The following is a 16021-nucleotide window of genomic DNA, read 5'->3' as shown; positions in this document are numbered from 1 at the left end:
ATCTGAGATAGTTGGCTGCCTGATCCAAAGAGAGCAGGAGCAAGAAACACGAAGTGTGTTAGGCAGCCCTCGATAGGCATTAGTCAACCGGTGCAGCTTTATCCAAACAACATCATAAATGCAAGGGACCCAACTGTTCAAAGACAATGCTACGTGAACTCAGGTTGACAGGTACAGCACGGCGTTAAACACAGAGTAAATCTCCCTCTACACCATCCCCATCAAACACTCCCAGGACAGGTATAGCATGGGGTTAAGAGTAAACCTCCCTCTACACCGTCCCCATCAAACACTCCCAGGACAGGTATAGCACGGGGTTAAGAGTAAACCTCCCTCTACACCGTCCCCATCAAACACTCCCAGGACAGGTACAGCACGGGGTTAGATACAGAGTAAAGCTCCCTCTACACTGTCCCCATCAAACACTCCCAGGACAGGTACAGCACGGGGTTAGATACAGAGTAAAGCTCCCTCTACACTGTCCCCATCAAACATTCCCAGGACAGGTACAGCACAGCGTTAGATACAGAGTAAATCTCCCTCTACACTGTCCCCATCAAACACTCACAGGACAGGTACAGCACAGTGTTAGATACAGAGTAAATCTGCCTCTACACCGTCCCCATCAAACACTCCCAGGACAGGTACAACACGGGGTTAGATACAGAGTAAATCTCCCTCTACACAGTCCCCATCAAACATTCCCAGGACAGGTATAGCACGGGGTTAAGAGTAAACCTCCCTCTACACCGTCCCCATCAAACACTCCCAGGACAGGTACAGCACGGGGTTAGATACAGAGTAAATCTCCCTCTACACTGTCCCAATCAAACACTCCCAGGACAGGTACAGCACGGGGTTAGATACAGAGTAAATCTCCCTCTACACTGTCCCCATCAAACACACCCAGGACAGGTACAGCACAGCGTTAGATACAGAGTAAATCTCCCTCTACACTGTCCCCATCAAACACTCACAGGACAGGTACAGCACAGTGTTAGATACAGAGTAAATCTGCCTCTACACCGTCCCCATCAAACACTCCCAGGACAGGTACAACACGGGGTTAGATACAGAGTAAAGCTCCCTCTACACTGTCCCCATCAAATACTCCCAAGACAGGCACAACAGGGGGTTAGATACAGAGTAAAACTCCCTCTACACTGACCCATTAAACACTCCAAGGACAGGTACAGCACGGGGTGAGATACAGAGTAAAGCTCGCTCTACACTGTCCCCATCAAGCATGCCCAGGACAGATACAACACGGGGTTAGATTCGGAGTAAAGGTCCCTGTACACTGTCCCTATAATGCACACCCAGGACAGGTACAGAACAGTGTTAGATACATAGTAAAGCTCCCTCTACACTGTCCCAATCAAACAGTCCCAGGGCAGGTAGAGCACGGGGTTAGATACAGAGTGAAACTCCATCTACTCCGTACCAAGCAAACACTCCCAGGACAGATACAACACGGGGTTAGATTCAGAGTAAAGGTCCCTGTACACAGTCCCGATGAAGCACACCCAGGACAGGTACAGAACGCTGTTAGATACACAGTAAAGCTCCCTCTACACTGTCCCCATCAAACACTCACAGGACAGGTACTGCACGGGATTAGATACAGAGTGAAACTCCATCTACTCCGTCCCAAGCAAACACTCCCAGGACAGGTACAGCACGGGGTTAGATACAGAGTGAAACTCCATCTACTCTGCCCCAATCAAACATTCCCAGGACAGATACAACACGGGGTTAGATTCGGAGTAAAGGTCCCTGTACACTGTCCCCATGAAGCACACCCAAGACAGATACAGCACGGGGTTAGATATAGACTGAAACTCCATCTACTCCGTCCCAATGAAACACACCCAGGACAGGTACAGCACGGGGTTAGATACAGAGTAAAGCTCCCTCTACACTGTCCCCATCAAACATTCCCAGGACACGTACAGCACGGGGTTAGATACAGACTAAAGCTCCCTCTACACTGTCCCCATCAAACATTCCCAGGACAGGTACAGCACGGGGTTAGATACAGAGAAAAGCTCCCTCTACACTGTCCCCATCAAACATTCCCAGGACAGGTACAGCACGGGGTTAGATACAGAGTAAAGCTCCCTCTATACAGGACAGGTACAGCACGGGGTTAGATACAGAGTAAATCTCCCTCTACACTGTCCCCATCAAACACTCCCAGGACAGGTACAGCACGGTGTTAGATACAGAGTAAATCTCCCTCTACACTGTCCCCATCAAACACTCCCAGGACAGGTACAGCACGGGTTAGATACAGAGTAAAACTCCCTCTACACTGTCCCCCATCAAACACTCCCAGGACAGGTACAGCACGGGGTTAGATACAGAGTAAAACTCCCTCTACACTGTCCCCATCAAACACTCCCAGGACAGGTACAGCACGGGGTTAGATACAGAGTAAAACTCCCTCTACACTGTCCCCATCAAACACTCCCAGGATAGGTACAGCACGGGGTTAGATACAGAGTAAAACTCCCTCTACACTGTCCCCATCAAACACTCCCAGGACAGGTACAGCACGGGGTTAGATACAGAGTAAAACTCCCTCTACACTGTCCCCATCAAACACTCCCAGGACAGGTACAGCATGGGGTTAGATACAGAGTAAAACTCCCTCTACACTGTCCCCATCAAACACTCACAGGACAGGTAGTGCACGGGGTTAGATAGAGAGTAAGCTCCCTCTATACTGTCCCCATCAAACATTGCGAGGACAGGTACTGCACGGGATTAGATACAGAGTGAAACTCCATCTACTCCGTCCCAAGCAAACACTCCCAGGACAGATACAACACGGGGTTAGATTCAGAGTAAAGGTCCCTCTACACTGTCCCCATAAAACACTCCCAGGACAGGTACAGCACGGGGTTAGATACAGACTAAAGCTCCCTCTACACTGTCCCCATCAAACATTCCCAGGACAGGTACAGCACGGGGTTAGATACAGAGAAAAGCTCCCTCTACACTGTCCCCATCAAACACTCCCAGGACAGGTACAGCACGGGGTTAGATACAGAGTAAAGCTCCCTCTATACAGGACAGGTACAGCACGGGGTTAGATACAGAGTAAATCTCCCTCTACACTGTCCCCATCAAACACTCCCAGGACAGGTACAGCACGGTGTTAGATACAGAGTAAAACTCCCTCTACACTGTCCCCATCAAACACTCCCAGGACAGGTACAGCACGGGGTTAGATACAGAGTAAAACTCCCTCTACACTGTCCCCATCAAACATTCCCAGGACAGGTACAGCACGGTGTTAGATACAGAGTAAATCTCCCTCTACACTGTCCCCATCAAACACTCCCAGGACAGGTACAGCACGGGGTTAGATACAGAGTAAAACTCCCTCTACACTGTCCCCATCAAACACTCCCAGGACAGGTACAGCACGGGGTTAGATACAGAGTAAAACTCCCTCTACACTGTCCCCATCAAACACTCCCAGGACAGGTACAGCACGGGGTTAGATACAGAGTAAAACTCCCTCTACACTGTCCCCATCAAACACTCCCAGGATAGGTACAGCACGGGGTTAGATACAGAGTAAAACTCCCTCTACACTGTCCCCATCAAACACTCCCAGGACAGGTACAGCACGGGGTTAGATACAGAGTAAAACTCCCTCTACACTGTCCCCATCAAACACTCCCAGGACAGGTACAGCACGGGGTTAGATACAGAGTAAAACTCCCTCTACACTGTCCCCATCAAACACTCCCAGAACAGGTACAGCACGGGGTTAGATACAGAGTAAAACTCCCTCTACACTGTCCCCATCAAACACTCCCAGGACAGGTACAGCATGGGGTTAGATACAGAGTAAAACTCCCTCTACACTGTCCCCATCAAACAGTCACAGGACAGGTAGTGCACGGGGTTAGATAGAGAGTAAATCTCCCTCTATACTGTCCCCATCAAACACTCCCAGGACAGGTACAGCACGGGGTTAGATACAGAGTAAAACTCCCTCTACACTGTCCCCATCAAACACTCCCAGGACAGGTACAGCACGGGGTTAGATACAGAGTAAAACTCCCTCTACACTGTCCCCATCAAACACTCCCAGGATAGGTACAGCACGGGGTTAGATACAGAGTAAAACTCCCTCTACACTGTCCCCATCAAACACTCCCAGGACAGGTACAGCACGGGGTTAGATACAGAGTAAAACTCCCTCTACACTGTCCCCATCAAACACTCCCAGGACAGGTACAGCACGGGGTTAGATACAGAGTAAAACTCCCTCTACACTGTCCCCATCAAACACTCCCAGGACAGGTACAGCACGGGGTTAGATACAGAGTAAAACTCCCTCTACACTGTCCCCATCAAACACTCCCAGGACAGGTACAGCATGGGGTTAGATACAGAGTAAAACTCCCTCTACACTGTCCCCATCAAACACTCACAGGACAGGTAGTGCACGGGGTTAGATAGAGAGTAAAGCTCCCTCTATACTGTCCCCATCAAACATTGCGAGGACAGGTACTGCACGGGATTAGATACAGAGTGAAACTCCATCTACTCCGTCCCAAGCAAACACTCCCAGGACAGATACAACACGGGGTTAGATTCAGAGTAAAGGTCCCTCTACACTGTCCCCATAAAACACTCCCAGGACAGGTACAGCACGGGGTTAGATACAGAGTGAAACTCCATCTACTCCGTCCCAAGCAAACACTCCCAGGACAGATACAACACGGGGTTAGATTCAGAGTAAAGGTCCCTCTACACTGTCCCCATAAAACACTCCCAGGACAGGTACAGCACGGGGTTAGATACAGAGTAAAGCTCCCTCTACACTGTCGCCATCAAACACTCCCAGGACAGGTACAGCGCGGGGTTAGATACAGAGTGAAACTCCATCTACTCTGCCCCAATCAAACATTCCCAGGACAGATACAACACGGGGTTAGATTCGGAGTAAAGGTCCCTGTACACTGTCCCCATGAAGCACACCCAAGACAGATACAGCACGGGGTTAGATACAGAGTGAAACTCCATCTACTCCGTCCCAATGAAACACACCCAGGACAGGTACAGAATGGGGTTAGATACAGAGTAAATTTCCCTCTACACTGTCCCCATCAAACACTCCCAGGACAGGTACAGCACGGGGTTAGATACAGAGAAAAGCTCCCTCTACACTGTCCCCATCAAACATTCCCAGGACAGGTACAGCACGGGGTTAGATACAGAGTAAATCTCCCTCTACACTGTCCCCATCAAACATTCCCAGGACAGGTACAGCACGGTGTTAGATACAGAGTAAAACTCCCTCTACACTGTCCCCATCAAACACTCCCAGGACAGGTACAGCACGGGGTTAGATACAGAGTAAATCTCCCTCTACACTGTCCCCATCAAACATTCCCAGGACAGGTACAGCACGGGGTTAGATACAGAGTAAAGCTCCCTCTATACAGGACAGGTACAGCACGGGGTTAGATACAGAGAAAAGCTCCCTCTACACTGTCCCCATCAAACACTCCCAGGACAGGTACAGCACGGTGTTAGATACAGAGTAAATCTCCCTCTACACTGTCCCCATCAAACACTCCCAGGACAGGTACAGCACGGGGTTAGATACAGAGTAAAACTCCCTCTACACTGTCCCCATCAAACACTCCCAGAACAGGTACAGCACGGGGTTAGATACAGAGTAAAACTCCCTCTACACTGTCCCCATCAAACACTCCCAGGACAGGTACAGCATGGGGTTAGATACAGAGTAAAACTCCCTCTACACTGTCCCCATCAAACAGTCACAGGACAGGTAGTGCACGGGGTTAGATAGAGAGTAAATCTCCCTCTATACTGTCCCCATCAAACACTCCCAGGACAGGTACAGCACGGGGTTAGATACAGAGTAAAACTCCCTCTACACTGTCCCCATCAAACACTCCCAGGACAGGTACAGCACGGGGTTAGATACAGAGTAAAACTCCCTCTACACTGTCCCCATCAAACACTCCCAGGATAGGTACAGCACGGGGTTAGATACAGAGTAAAACTCCCTCTACACTGTCCCCATCAAACACTCCCAGGACAGGTACAGCACGGGGTTAGATACAGAGTAAAACTCCCTCTACACTGTCCCCATCAAACACTCCCAGGACAGGTACAGCACGGGGTTAGATACAGAGTAAAACTCCCTCTACACTGTCCCCATCAAACACTCCCAGGACAGGTACAGCACGGGGTTAGATACAGAGTAAAACTCCCTCTACACTGTCCCCATCAAACACTCCCAGGACAGGTACAGCATGGGGTTAGATACAGAGTAAAACTCCCTCTACACTGTCCCCATCAAACACTCACAGGACAGGTAGTGCACGGGGTTAGATAGAGAGTAAAGCTCCCTCTATACTGTCCCCATCAAACATTGCGAGGACAGGTACTGCACGGGATTAGATACAGAGTGAAACTCCATCTACTCCGTCCCAAGCAAACACTCCCAGGACAGATACAACACGGGGTTAGATTCAGAGTAAAGGTCCCTCTACACTGTCCCCATAAAACACTCCCAGGACAGGTACAGCACGGGGTTAGATACAGAGTGAAACTCCATCTACTCCGTCCCAAGCAAACACTCCCAGGACAGATACAACACGGGGTTAGATTCAGAGTAAAGGTCCCTCTACACTGTCCCCATAAAACACTCCCAGGACAGGTACAGCACGGGGTTAGATACAGAGTAAAGCTCCCTCTACACTGTCGCCATCAAACACTCCCAGGACAGGTACAGCGCGGGGTTAGATACAGAGTGAAACTCCATCTACTCTGCCCCAATCAAACATTCCCAGGACAGATACAACACGGGGTTAGATTCGGAGTAAAGGTCCCTGTACACTGTCCCCATGAAGCACACCCAAGACAGATACAGCACGGGGTTAGATACAGAGTGAAACTCCATCTACTCCGTCCCAATGAAACACACCCAGGACAGGTACAGAATGGGGTTAGATACAGAGTAAATTTCCCTCTACACTGTCCCCATCAAACACTCCCAGGACAGGTACAGCACGGGGTTAGATACAGAGAAAAGCTCCCTCTACACTGTCCCCATCAAACATTCCCAGGACAGGTACAGCACGGGGTTAGATACAGAGTAAATCTCCCTCTACACTGTCCCCATCAAACATTCCCAGGACAGGTACAGCACGGTGTTAGATACAGAGTAAAACTCCCTCTACACTGTCCCCATCAAACACTCCCAGGACAGGTACAGCACGGGGTTAGATACAGAGTAAATCTCCCTCTACACTGTCCCCATCAAACATTCCCAGGACAGGTACAGCACGGGGTTAGATACAGAGTAAAGCTCCCTCTATACAGGACAGGTACAGCACGGGGTTAGATGCAGAGAAAAGCTCCCTCTACACTGTCCCCATCAAACACTCCCAGGACAGGTACAGCACGGTGTTAGATACAGAGTAAATCTCCCTCTACACTGTCCCCATCAAACACTCCCAGGACAGGTACAGCACGGGGTTAGATACAGAGTAAAACTCCCTCTACACTGTCCCCATCAAACACTCCCAGGACAGGTACAGCACGGGGTTAGATACAGAGTAAAACTCCCTCTACACTGTCCCCATCAAACACTCCCAGGACAGGTACAGCACGGGGTTAGATACAGAGTAAAACTCCCTCTACACTGTCCCCATCAAACACTCCCAGGATAGGTACAGCACGGGGTTAGATACAGAGTAAAACTCCCTCTACACTGTCCCCATCAAACACTCCCAGGACAGGTACAGCACGGGGTTAGATACAGAGTAAAACTCCCTCTACACTGTCCCCATCAAACACTCCCAGGACAGGTACAGCATGGGGTTAGATACAGAGTAAAACTCCCTCTACACTGTCCCCATCAAACACTCACAGGGCAGGTAGTGCACGGGGTTAGATAGAGAGTAAAGCTCCCTCTATACTGTCCCCATCAAACATTGCGAGGACAGGTACTGCACGGGATTAGATACAGAGTGAAACTCCATCTACTCCGTCCCAAGCAAACACTCCCAGGACAGATACAACACGGGGTTAGATTCAGAGTAAAGGTCCCTCTACACTGTCCCCATAAAACACTCCCAGGACAGGTACAGCACGGGGTTAGATACAGACTAAAGCTCCCTCTACACTGTCCCCATCAAACATTCCCAGGACAGGTACAGCACGGGGTTAGATACAGAGAAAAGCTCCCTCTACACTGTCCCCATCAAACATTCCCAGGACAGGTACAGCACGGGGTTAGATACAGAGTAAAGCTCCCTCTATACAGGACAGGTACAGCACGGGGTTAGATACAGAGTAAATCTCCCTCTACACTGTCCCCATCAAACACTCCCAGGACAGGTACAGCACGGTGTTAGATACAGAGTAAAACTCCCTCTACACTGTCCCCATCAAACACTCCCAGGACAGGTACAGCACGGGGTTAGATACAGAGTAAAACTCCCTCTACACTGTCCCCATCAAACATTCCCAGGACAGGTACAGCACGGTGTTAGATACAGAGTAAATCTCCCTCTACACTGTCCCCATCAAACACTCCCAGGACAGGTACAGCACGGGGTTAGATACAGAGTAAAACTCCCTCTACACTGTCCCCATCAAACACTCCCAGGACAGGTACAGCACGGGGTTAGATACAGAGTAAAACTCCCTCTACACTGTCCCCATCAAACACTCCCAGGACAGGTACAGCACGGGGTTAGATACAGAGTAAAACTCCCTCTACACTGTCCCCATCAAACACTCCCAGGATAGGTACAGCACGGGGTTAGATACAGAGTAAAACTCCCTCTACACTGTCCCCATCAAACACTCCCAGGACAGGTACAGCACGGGGTTAGATACAGAGTAAAACTCCCTCTACACTGTCCCCATCAAACACTCCCAGGACAGGTACAGCACGGGGTTAGATACAGAGTAAAACTCCCTCTACACTGTCCCCATCAAACACTCCCAGAACATGTACAGCACGGGGTTAGATACAGAGTAAAACTCCCTCTACACTGTCCCCATCAAACACTCCCAGGACAGGTACAGCATGGGGTTAGATACAGAGTAAAACTCCCTCTACACTGTCCCCATCAAACAGTCACAGGACAGGTAGTGCACGGGGTTAGATAGAGAGTAAAGCTCCCTCTATACTGTCCCCATCAAACACTCCCAGGACAGGTACAGCACGGGGTTAGATACAGAGTAAAACTCCCTCTACACTGTCCCCATCAAACACTCCCAGGACAGGTACAGCACGGGGTTAGATACAGAGTAAAACTCCCTCTACACTGTCCCCATCAAACACTCCCAGGATAGGTACAGCACGGGGTTAGATACAGAGTAAAACTCCCTCTACACTGTCCCCATCAAACACTCCCAGGACAGGTACAGCACGGGGTTAGATACAGAGTAAAACTCCCTCTACACTGTCCCCATCAAACACTCCCAGGACAGGTACAGCACGGGGTTAGATACAGAGTAAAACTCCCTCTACACTGTCCCCATCAAACACTCCCAGGACAGGTACAGCACGGGGTTAGATACAGAGTAAAACTCCCTCTACACTGTCCCCATCAAACACTCCCAGGACAGGTACAGCATGGGGTTAGATACAGAGTAAAACTCCCTCTACACTGTCCCCATCAAACACTCACAGGACAGGTAGTGCACGGGGTTAGATAGAGAGTAAAGCTCCCTCTATACTGTCCCCATCAAACATTGCGAGGACAGGTACTGCACGGGATTAGATACAGAGTGAAACTCCATCTACTCCGTCCCAAGCAAACACTCCCAGGACAGATACAACACGGGGTTAGATTCAGAGTAAAGGTCCCTCTACACTGTCCCCATAAAACACTCCCAGGACAGGTACAGCACGGGGTTAGATACAGAGTGAAACTCCATCTACTCCGTCCCAAGCAAACACTCCCAGGACAGATACAACACGGGGTTAGATTCAGAGTAAAGGTCCCTCTACACTGTCCCCATAAAACACTCCCAGGACAGGTACAGCACGGGGTTAGATACAGAGTAAAGCTCCCTCTACACTGTCGCCATCAAACACTCCCAGGACAGGTACAGCGCGGGGTTAGATACAGAGTGAAACTCCATCTACTCTGCCCCTATCAAACATTCCCAGGACAGATACAACACGGGGTTAGATTCGGAGTAAAGGTCCCTGTACACTGTCCCATGAAGCACACCCAAGACAGATACAGCACGGGGTTAGATACAGAGTGAAACTCCATCTACTCCGTCCCAATGAAACACACCCAGGACAGGTACAGAATGGGGTTAGATACAGAGTAAATTTCCCTCTACACTGTCCCCATCAAACACTCCCAGGACAGGTACAGCACGGGGTTAGATACAGAGAAAAGCTCCCTCTACACTGTCCCCATCAAACATTCCCAGGACAGGTACAGCACGGGGTTAGATACAGAGTAAATCTCCCTCTACACTGTCCCCATCAAACATTCCCAGGACAGGTACAGCACGGTGTTAGATACAGAGTAAAACTCCCTCTACACTGTCCCCATCAAACACTCCCAGGACAGGTACAGCACGGGGTTAGATACAGAGTAAATCTCCCTCTACACTGTCCCCATCAAACATTCCCAGGACAGGTACAGCACGGGGTTAGATACAGAGTAAAGCTCCCTCTATACAGGACAGGTACAGCACGGGGTTAGATACAGAGAAAAGCTCCCTCTACACTGTCCCCATCAAACACTCCCAGGACAGGTACAGCACGGGGTTAGATACAGAGTAAAACTCCCTCTACACTGTCCCCATCAAACACTCCCAGGACAGGTACAGCACGGGGTTAGATACAGAGTAAAACTCCCTCTACACTGTCCCCATCAAACACTCCCAGGACAGGTACAGCACGGGGTTAGATACAGAGTAAAACTCCCTCTACATTGTCCCCATCAAACACTCCCAGGACAGGTACAGCACGGGGTTAGATACAGAGTAAAACTCCCTCTACACTGTCCCCATCAAACACTCCCAGGACAGGTACAGCACGGGGTTAGATACAGAGTAAAACTCCCTCTACACTGTCCCCATCAAACACTCCCAGGACAGGTACAGCACGGGGTTAGATACAGAGTAAAACTCCCTCTACATTGTCCCCATCAAACACTCCCAGGACAGGTACAGCACGGGGTTAGATACAGAGTAAAACTCCCTCTACACTGTCCCCATCAAACACTCCCAGGACAGGTACAGCACGGGGGTTAGATACAGAGTAAAACTCCCTCTACATTGTCCCCATCAAACACTCCCAGGACAGGTACAGCACGGGGTTAGATACAGAGTAAAACTCCCTCTACACTGTCCCCATCAAACACGCCCAGGACAGGTACAGCACGGGGTTAGATACAAAGTAAAGTTCCCTCTACACTGTCCCCATCAAACACTCCCAGGACAGGTACAGCACGGGGTTAGATACAAAGTAAAGTTCCCTCTACACTGTCCCCATCAAACACTCCCAGGACAGGTACAGCACGGGGTTAGATACAGAGTAAAGCTCCCTCTACACCGTCCCCATCAAACACTCCCAGGACAGGTACAGCACGGGGTTAGATACAGAGTAAAACTCCCTCTACACTGTCCCCATCAAACACTCCCAGGACAGGTACTGCACGGGGTTAGATACAGAGTAAAGCTCCCTCTACACCGTCCCCATCAAACACTCCCAGGACAGGTACAGCACGGTGTTAGATACAGAGTAAAACTCCCTCTACACTGTCCCCATCAAACACTCCCAGGACAGGTACAGCACGGTGTTAGATACAGAGTAAAACTCCCTCTACACTGTCCCCATCAAACACTCCCAGGACAGGTACTGCACGGGGTTAGATACAGAGTAAAACTCCCTCTACACTGTCCCCATCAAACATTCCCAGGACAGGTACAGCACGGGGTTAGATACAAAGTAAAGTTCCCTCTACACTGTCCCCATCAAACACTCACAGGACAGGTACAGCACGGGGTTAGATACAGAGTGAAACTCCATCTACTCCGTCCCAAGCAAACACTCCCAGGACAGGTACAGCACGGGGTTAGATACAGAGTAAAGCTCCCTCTACACTGTCCCCATCAAACACTCCCAGGACAGGAACAGCACAGGGATAGATACAGACGAAAGCTCCCTCTAAACTGTCCCCATCAAAAACTCCCAGGGCAGCTACAGCATGGGGTTAGATACAAAGTAAAGCTCCTTCAACACTGTCCCCTTCATACACTCCCTGGACAAGTACAGCACGGGGTTAGATACACAGTAAAGCTCCCTGTACACTGTCCCAATCAAACACTCCCAGAACAAGTACGGCATGGGGTTATATACAGAGTAAAACTCCCTCTAAATTGTCCTCATCAAACGCTCACAGGATAGGTAAAGCATGGGGATAGATAAAGGGTAAAGCCCCCTATACACTGTCCCCATCAAACACTCCCAGGACAGGTACAGCATGGGGGATAAATACAGACTAAAGCTCCCTCTACACTGTCCCCATCAAACACTCCCAGGACAGGTACAGCACGGGGTTAGATACAGAGTAAAGCTCCCTCTATACTGTCCCCATCAAACATTGCGAGGGCAGGTACTGCACGGGGTTAGATACAGAGTAAATCTCCCTCTACACAGTCCCCATCAAACATTCCCAGGACAGGTATAGCACGGGGTTAAGAGTAAACCTCCCTCTACACCGTCCCCATCAAACTCTCCCAGGACAGGTACAGCATGGGGTTAGATACAGAGTAAATCTCCCTCTACACTGTCCCCATCAAACTCTCCCAGGACAGGTACAGCACGGGGTTAGATACAGAGTAAATCTCCCTCTACACTGTCCCCATCAAACACTCCCAGGACAGGTACAGCACGGGGTTAGATACAGAGTAAAGCTCCCTCTACAGTGTCCCCATCAAACACTCCCAGGACAGGTACAGCACGGGGTTAGATACAGAGTAAAGCTCCCTCTACAGTGTCCCCATCAAACACTCCCAGGACAGGTACAGCACGGGGTTAGATACAGAGTAAAACTCCCTCTACACTGTCCCCATCAAACACTCCCAGGACAGTTACAGCACGGGGTTAGATACAGAGTAAAACTCCCTCTACATTGTCCCCATCAAACACTCCCAGGACAGGTACAGCACGGGGTTAGATACAGAGTAAAACTCCCTCTACACTGTCCCCATCAAACACTCCCAGGACAGGTACAGCACGGGGTTAGATACAAAGTAAAGTTCCCTCTACACTGTCCCCATCAAACACTCCCAGGACAGGTACAGCACGGGGTTAGATACAGAGTAAAGCTCCCTCTACACCGTCCCCATCAAACACTCCCAGGACAGGTACAGCACGGGGTTAGATACAGAGTAAAACTCCCTCTACACTGTCCCCATCAAACACTCCCAGGACAGGTACTGCACGGGGTTAGATACAGAGTAAAGCTCCCTCTACACCGTCCCCATCAAACACTCCCAGGACAGGTACAGCACGGTGTTAGATACAGAGTAAAACTCCCTCTACACTGTCCCCATCAAACACTCCCAGGACAGGTACTGCACGGGGTTAGATACAGAGTAAAACTCCCTCTACACTGTCCCCATCAAACACTCCCAGGACAGGTACAGCACGGGGTTAGATACAAAGTAAAGTTCCCTCTACACTGTCCCCATCAAACACTCACAGGACAGGTACAGCACGGGGTTAGATACAGAGTGAAACTCCATCTACTCCGTCCCAAGCAAACACTCCCAGGACAGGTACAGCACGGGGTTAGATACAGAGTAAAGGTCCCTCTACACTGTCCCCATCAAACACTCCCAGGACAGGAACAGCACAGGGATAGATACAGACGAAAGCTCCCTCTAAACTGTCCCCATCAAAAACTCCCAGGGCAGCTACAGCATGGGGTTAGATACAAAGTAAAGCTCCTTCAACACTGTCCCCTTCATACACTCCCTGGACAAGTACAGCATGGGGTTAGATACACAGTAAAGCTCCCTGTACACTGTCCCAATCAAACACTCCCAGAACAAGTACGGCATGGGGTTATATACAGAGTAAAACTCCCTCTAAATTGTCCTCATCAAACGCTCACAGGATAGGTAAAGCATGGGGATAGATAAAGGGTAAAGCCCCCTATACACTGTCCCCATCAAACACTCCCAGGACAGGTACAGCATGGGGGATAAAACAGACTAAAGCTCCCTCTACACTGTCCCCATCAAACACTCCCAGGACAGGTACAGCACGGGGTTAGATACAGAGTAAAGCTCCCTCTATACTGTCCCCATCAAACATTGCGAGGGCAGGTACTGCACGGGGTTAGATACAGAGTAAAGCTCCCTCTACACAGTCCCCATCAAACTCTCCCAGGACAGGTATAGCACGGGGTTAAGAGTAAACCTCCCTCTACACCGTCCCCATCAAACACTCCCAGGACAGGTACAGCACGGGGTTAGATACAGAGTAAATCTCCCTCTACACCGTCCCCATCAAACTCTCCCAGGACAGGTACAGCACGGGGTTAGATACAGAGTAAAGCTCTCTCTACACTGTCCCCATCAAACACTCCCAGGACAGGTACAGCATGGGGTTAGATACAGAGTAAAACTCCCTCTACACTGTCCCCATCAAACACTCCCAGGGCAGGTACAGCACGGGGTTAGATACAGAGTAAAACTCCCTCTACACTGTCCGCATCAAACACTCCCAGGACAGGTACAGCACGGGGTTAGATACAGAGTAAAACTCCCTCTACACTGTCCCCATCAAACACTCCCAGGACAGGTACAGCACGGGGTTAGATACAGAGTAAATCACCCTCTACACTGTCCCCATCAAACACTCCCAGGACAGGTACAGCACGGGGTTAGATACAGAGTAAAACTCCCTCTACACTGTCCCCATCAAACACTCCCGGGACAGGTACAGCATGGGGTTAGATACAGCGTAAAGCTCCCTCTAGACCAGACCCTGGCCCTGGCCCTGGTTGCAGGTTGAAGCCTGCCTGCTGGGTGTTTAGTGGACCAGCCCCTTTCTCTGTTTCAGTCCCACCTGGTTTCATGTTGTTGCCGCTTTTATTGTTCCTCCGATGCCCTCCGAGCCGCCACCAACACCGCTGGGTTGCAACCAGACGCTGCCACACGTGGCCTGCTACAAAGGCCCCTGGACTTCCGGTCTTCCCAAAGCAGCGCCGCACTGTCGGCTGGGAAGAGGAAGTGCACGCTGCTTGCACACCGTCCGCTGAAGGTGAGGAACTGCAGCCTCCCTTTATACCCTCCTCTGGAGGACAGGAAGAGGAACTGCACCCTGTGTGCCCACCGCCCTCTGCAGCACAGGAGGAGGATATGCACCCTGTGTGCCCACCGCCCTCTGCAGCACAGGAGGAGGATATGCACCCTGTTCACACCGCCCTCTGCAGCACAGGAGGAGGATATGCACCCTGTTCACACCGCCCTCTGCAGCACAGGAGGAGGATATGCACCCTGTTCACACCGCCCTCTGCAGGACAGGAGGAGGATATGCACCCTGATCACACCGCCCTCTGCAGCACAGGAGGAGGATATGCACCCTGTTCACACCGCCCTCTGCAGCACAGGAGGAGGATATGCACCCTGATCACACCGCCCTCTGCAGCACAGGAGGAGGATATGCACTCTGTTCACACCGCCCTCTGCAGCACAGGAGGAGGATATGCACCCTGTTCACACCGCCCTCTGCAGCACAGGAGGAGGATATGCACCCTGTTCACACCGCCCTCTGCAGCACAGGAGGAGGATATGCACCCTGTTCACACCGCCCTCTGCAGCACAGGAGGAGGATATGCACTCTGTTCACACCGCCCTCTGCAGGACAGGAGGATGGACACAGTCTCTATGTATAGCCCCCTCTGGAGAACGGGAGGAGGAACTGCAAAACAAAAATAAAAAGACCTGGAAAAACTCAGCA

At 50.5% G+C, this 16021-nt stretch overlaps 1 protein-coding gene across 1 annotated transcript in view; it reads right to left on the bottom strand.

Moving 5' to 3' along the window:
- Nucleotides 1-15286, bottom strand: part of fbl (fibrillarin) — a 54075-nt gene extending 38789 nt beyond the window's left edge. Inside the window, exon 1 of the mRNA XM_041181144.1 lies at nt 15128-15286. Within this exon, the coding sequence (XP_041037078.1) occupies nt 15128-15137 (10 nt within the window). The 5' untranslated portion in view covers nt 15138-15286. The remainder of the gene's footprint in view (nt 1-15127) is intronic.
- Nucleotides 15287-16021: the final 735 nt, after the last annotated feature.

Source organism: Carcharodon carcharias (genome assembly GCF_017639515.1).
Source record: "Carcharodon carcharias isolate sCarCar2 chromosome 29 unlocalized genomic scaffold, sCarCar2.pri SUPER_29_unloc_2, whole genome shotgun sequence".
Lineage (NCBI taxonomy): Eukaryota > Metazoa > Chordata > Chondrichthyes > Lamniformes > Lamnidae > Carcharodon > Carcharodon carcharias.
This window is presented reverse-complemented; position numbering and strand designations above follow the sequence as displayed.